At 34.7% G+C, this 5,945-nt stretch overlaps 1 protein-coding gene across 1 annotated transcript; it reads left to right on the top strand.

Moving 5' to 3' along the window:
• Positions 1 to 1,204: 1,204 nt before the first annotated feature.
• Positions 1,205 to 4,329, top strand: UBP25 (ubiquitin-specific protease 25). Its single transcript, XM_078963963.1, has 8 exons — positions 1,205 to 1,687; positions 1,829 to 2,315; positions 2,399 to 2,474; positions 2,563 to 2,655; positions 2,779 to 2,871; positions 2,972 to 3,630; positions 3,736 to 3,861; positions 3,970 to 4,329. Exons 1-8 carry the CDS (start codon positions 1,504 to 1,506, stop codon positions 4,070 to 4,072), a joined length of 1,821 nt encoding a protein of 606 aa, XP_078820089.1. The 5' UTR covers positions 1,205 to 1,503; the 3' UTR covers positions 4,073 to 4,329.
• Positions 4,330 to 5,945: the final 1,616 nt, after the last annotated feature.

Raw genomic sequence — 5,945 nt, 5'->3', positions numbered from 1 at the left:
GTAACTACAGGGAAGCCATGGCAGGCCCCAAGTATGCTAAATGGTAGGAGGCTATGGACAACGAGATTCAATCCATGTATGACAATCAAGTTTGGAACTTAGTTGACAATGTACCTGGTCGTAAGACAATTGGGTGCAAATGGATATTCAAGAAGAAGACTGACATGGATGGGAAGGTACACACTTATAAATCGCGACTAATGGCAAAGGGCTTTACTCAAACTTCGGGAGTTGACTATGATGAGACCTTCTCACCAGTAGCAAAGATTAAATCTATTAGGGTCGTGCTAGGCATTGCTACATTTCATGATTACGAAATATTGAAAATGGATGTCAAAAACGCTTTCCTTAATGGAAAGTTGGTTGAGGATGTTTACATGGCTCATCCAGAGGGTTTTGTCGATGAAAAGTACCCTAATAGAGTGTGTAAGCTTGAGAAATCCATTTATGGGTTGAAACAAGCATCTCGCAGATGGAATCTTTGTTTCGATGAGAAAGTCAAAACATTGCCCTTAGTCTTTCAAGAATTTTCAAAACAATCTTCAACACTTTAAAAATAGATAGGAAATAAATGGCAAGACTTCCCAACACAAATTTTATAAGCATTAAGTGCGCCTAATTGAAAGTAATTTAACTTTCCAAATTGTCAATCTCTCACTGAATCTCTCCACCATTGTATTCCAATTGCTCTTGAGTAACATGATACAACCAATAGGCAAACTGAAGTACTTCATATAGGTTATACTCATGCGGAACATCCAAGCATCATTGTCATATTTGAAACTTCAAAGTTATCCATTCTCACCCAAAATAAGTTGACTTATTAATGTTTAAATTCAGCCCTGATGCTAGGTAAAAACAATTTAGGACATGTACAATGTTCTCCATAACTTGTTTACACCAATTTGAGACCAATACCACGTCATCTACATAAAAGAACTTATCGGCTCATTTCAATTTATTTTATTTAAATTTTTATTTATGGAAAGTGATATCACAATGCTTACTAGTGATATGATTTAAAAAAGTGACTATAAAGTCATATCACATATTTTTTAAATATTTGATACATAACTTTATATAATGTAAACAAAATTGTTATGTTTTATAAATTAAAAGATGAATACCAAAAAAAGTAAGGGGTAGCAAGTTGGAAATTTGGGAAAGTGTGGTTCCATAAAGTAACAAACTATTAAACAGGGGTGGCGCCTGAGGCCAGGGGGAAAAGGGGGGGAGGCATCCAGACATGCCAACGGACTCCTTCAACACACACAAACACACACTCGATTCTCCAGTAGTTGTTTACAATCTTCACCGCCGGAGAACAACCATAACCTCCATCAACCACCACCACCATCACCACCACCGTCTCATTGATCAGAGCGAGACATAGCTGAAGAAGGAGAACAAACTCCGAGGGATGCGATCCTCCGCGGAGAGGTGGCGGTGGGGATTGTCATTCAATGCGGCGGGTGAATCAGGAGCGAGAGGTCCTCGCTGTTAATGGCTGGTTTCCAATTGCAAATGACTTGGCAAACGAGTTTGTTGTTGAAGAAACGAAAGAACGGTCCTCCATTAGGGTTCAAGAATCTCGGTAATACCTGCTACCTCAACGCCGTTCTCCAGTGCTTAACCTATACTCCTCCCCTCGCCAATTTCTGTCTCCGACTTCAACACTCCGAAAACTGTATGTTCTCTTCTTCTACTTACTCTCATACGCACACACGCACGCTCGCGTATCTGAATTTTCATTAATTTTAACCTAATTTCATCATTTCGTTCGGGAAATTGTTCCACTTCGTTAACATAAATTCCCCTAATTCGACAGGCGAGTTCCTGGCGCAGCAGGACAAGAAGAGTGATTGTCCGTTTTGTCTACTAGAGAAGAGAATTGTTCGATCTCTTAGCATCGACTCAACCCTAGATACACCTGGTAAGATCATTGGGGGATTGAAAGTCTTTGCAGAGCATTTTCGTTTAGGGAGGCAAGAAGATGCACATGAATTCCTTAGGTACGTCATTGATGCTTGTCACACCACATGTCTTCGTCTGAAGAAGTTGCAGCAGCAAAAACGCAAGTATGTCAGCAATGGAGGAGGTGATGGCTTTAACGGCAGTACAGTAGTTAAAGAGATTTTTGGAGGAGCTTTGCAGAGCCAGGTCAAGTGTCTTGCTTGTGGAAACGAGTCCAATAAGGTTGATGAGATAATGGATATTAGTGTCGATGTGTTGAACAGTAGCTCTCTCAAGGAAGCTTTTCAGAAATTTTTTCAACCAGAGATTCTGGATGGAAATAACAAATACAAGTGTGATAAGTAAGCATACAATCGATTCCTTTGGTAGTTTTGTCATATTGATCTATACAAATGGTCTGAGATAGAAACTTGTGCTTTTGTAGCTGTAAAAAGCTGGTAGCAGCAAGAAAACAGATGTCTATTGTTCAAGCACCTAACATTCTTGTTATTCAACTCAAGGTATGATCAGTGCCCCATTGTCTTTTTATGTTTTCTTTTAGCATCAAGATAGGTTGTGGCTAATTAAGCTGTTTTTTCGGTTGGATAGAGATTTGAGGGAATCTTTGGTGGGAAGATAGACAAAGCAATTGCTTTTGAGGAAGTATTAGTTCTTTCAAGCTTCATGTGCAAAACAAGCCAGGTATGTAGGGCTAGTCATAGTCTTATAGTCTATGTTATCTGAATAGAATCAATAGATGTAAGATGCCCCTTTTGACTACTTGATATTAGGCTTGATTTCTTTAATTAATTAATTAATGTACAGGTGCAGGATCCACATCCAGAGTATAAACTTTTTGCCACTATTGTGCATTCCGGATTTTCACCAGATTCAGGACACTATTATGCTTACATCAAGGTCAATGTCCCTTCAATTATTTACTATAACTAAGGTCAAAGTTATGAAACAGTTAGGTTTGACTTGTTTCCAACTTATTTATATGTTTAATTTATAACAGGATGCAGTTGGGCGTTGGTATTGCTGCAATGATTCTTATGTTTCAGTTTCAAGCTTACAAGAAGTCTCCTCTGAAAAAGTGTATATCCTTTTCTTCTCTCGTATCAAACAAAGGCCCACCACTACCAAAACTCTATCCACACCCACCAATGGAACTACTGAATCTCATGCCTCAAAGCTTCCCAATCCCAAACCTGGTCAAACTGTCAAGTCAACACACTCACAACAAGAATATTCTGTTGCTGCTAATAATAATAATAACAATAATCATTCTCAAAAGATTGATTCTTCAACAACATCATCATCATCATCAAAGTTGGGTGTTTCTGGAGCCAAAAAGTTTCCTAATATGAAAATCATTGTTCATAATAAAGAAAACAATGGTGATCACAAGTCAAGTCCAACTGATAATAATAATCATATTCATAATTATAATAATAAGAAGAAGATTCCCTTGTTGGAGGACAACCATAATGGGAATGGGAATGGGAATGAAAATGTTGTTAAGACCAATGGTACAACAACAAATGGTAATGGTGTTGTTAAAAGCTTGTTGTTACATGATAATAAAAGGAAACATCAACATGAAGACAACAAGCATTGTAAGTTGATGGGTGAGGATCATGAGTCACTAGCAAAACGTGAAGAGCTAAAACAAAGGTATATGTATATATATGTTATTATTCATTATCTATAATGCTGTTGTGTATTTTATATATAACTTTTTTTTTTTTTTTTTTTTTTTTGGAAATATTTGATATACAGTCTTATGAAAGAAGCTTGTTCCTTTCTACGGAGTTGTGATTGGGTGGATGAGGTTCAAAGTTTCATGCATGCAAAGAAGCTTTGTGCTCGAGATGCGCCACTACAACCACAACATGATGAACTTAAGTAATTAATTCTTTATGAATCTGTTTTTCCTAATTACTTGAGTAGTGTGTATGTGTGTGAATTTTTTGTTATTAATAGATGAATATATACGATGGATGATTTTTGCAGGAAGAAATTGATAGGTGAGGCGAAGGCTACTTTTATCCCAAGAGTTCCGGAGGCGTTGAAAACAAGTCTGATCAAGCACATTAGAGCTCATGTGGATCCATGAAACAAGTCAACAAGAATAGGAGGTAAATTTTGTTTCTTTTTTTTTTTTTTCTTTTTAAAAAATGTTTGTATTTGTATGGTGGAATGGAATATTAGAAGAAGACTAATTTTGAAACGGAGGAAGGAAGGAAGGAAGGAAGGAATTCATTGAGTGTAGCGATTAATTAGTTTTATTAGAACAACGGCATACACATACTTACATACATACTCCATATATATCTATATATTCTTTCTGTAATATAACCCCTTTTCACTCCACTCCACTCCACTTATTCTGCTGTGTTTTACTTTTACTTTTTTCTTTCCTTTGGATATACTGATGTATGCTCTGTTTCTTTTATCCTTATATTTTAAAAAAACTGTTCGTAGTATTTATCAATGGTTAAGCTAACTTTTTTTAAGTGGAAAAGAAATTATTTTATACCTACTCGCAAATATACCAACACTAATTTTTCTAAAAAAATAACATAAAATGAAACTTCAGTAAAAAGCTAGAATAACTAGAAAGGCAAACATATGCATGGATTAACAATTAAGAGAAAAAATTGAGATTTATCTGACTATTATAACAAGTAAGTTATCAATTACTTTGGTCTTGCTATTTGATTTAAAATCATCTACTAATATTCCTATGTAGATTGTGTCTCTAAAAAAAAATAAGTCCATGGTTTTTTTTTTTTTTTTTTGAAAGTGACCTAATAATATATGTCTACATTAAGTTTTAGTTTAATTGATTTTCCAAATCAAAGCTTATTTGGAAGTCAAAATATATTCATTTAAATTAGAAACCGAATAAAGCAATTTAATATTAAATTCATTTTCGGATCCAATGATCAAAGACAAAATCCCATCAAATCTGTATTATAAAATTAAGATCACAACTGAAAATGACATTCCGTTTACACAAAATTGGATTTAACATAATAAACTACATTAAAGTTTTGATACCACACAGCTCAACTAAATCGACGTAAAATTAATCTATAAAAATATAAAAGTAAAAACATTGAAATCAACATCATTTTGGAATGAAATTCTAGATAGCAAATAAGCAACACACTTAACTTACGAAAAACGAAAGAAAGTATAAAATTGGAACTCCCCTGTTTTGATATACACAGCATGGCCCAATGGAATGTGGTTGCTGCTTAAAGATGGTGCCATGGTGGTGTGGTTGCGATGGTGGTGGTGGTGGTGGAGTTTGTTTGATGGAGAAAAAGAAGATGTTTCTCTTCAAAAAAAAAAATGACAACCGAGAGACCAAGAAAAGTCAAAAACAAATCCCATAAATCTCTCAAAATTCAAATCTCTTTATCTATCTCAATCTAACTCCTTTTCATGCGTTTTTGGATACCTGGGCTGAAATTTTTTGTTTGGGCTCTCATGTCATCTTGAAAAATTTTGTTTGGGCTCTCAATCTTGAATTTTTTTTAGGATTTAAGAGTAAATTAATGATCATGTGGTTAGGTGTAACCACGAGACCATTCATGTAGAGTAAACGATTAATTGATTAATGATGTGGTTTTATAGGAGCTTTTGATTAAATGTTTTTCTTGAGTTTAACATCACAATTGAATGAATAAACTTGATGCCATGATGATTTTGCAGACATAAAATAACCGGCTAAAATTGTTACTAGATAATCAGATTCTAAGATCATTCAGGTTTTTAATGCGTTGCAGCCTTGGTCATGATATGATAGCTCATACTCTTCTTTAGTTCATATTGAAATGCAAAAACTTTAAATAACCCTTGATATAAAATGAAATTCTCAAATTGAACTAAAAATACTAAAAGTTGAAACCAAGTGATTCAGAACTCGAGTTTAATATCTTATATGTTCGAATAAAGATTAAATGAATATTTTATCTTTA

This window comes from Lactuca saligna, chromosome 7, assembly GCF_052625555.1.
Source record: "Lactuca saligna cultivar CGN05327 chromosome 7, ASM5262555v1, whole genome shotgun sequence".
Classification (NCBI taxonomy): domain Eukaryota; kingdom Viridiplantae; phylum Streptophyta; class Magnoliopsida; order Asterales; family Asteraceae; genus Lactuca; species Lactuca saligna.
Note: the sequence above shows the minus strand (reverse complement) of the source record. Positions and strands in the feature narration are given on the sequence as shown.

Bases quoted from the DNA above. Each gene is read 5' to 3' on its own strand.
- UBP25 (XM_078963963.1), top strand. From the start codon at position 1,504: ATGGCTGGTTTCCAATTGCAAATGACTTGGCAAACGAGTTTGTTGTTG. The intron at 1,688-1,828 runs GTATGTTCTCTT...CTAATTCGACAG, and splicing joins ACTTCAACACTCCGAAAACT to GCGAGTTCCTGGCGCAGCAG. The intron at 2,475-2,562 runs GTATGATCAGTG...TCGGTTGGATAG, and splicing joins TTCTTGTTATTCAACTCAAG to AGATTTGAGGGAATCTTTGG.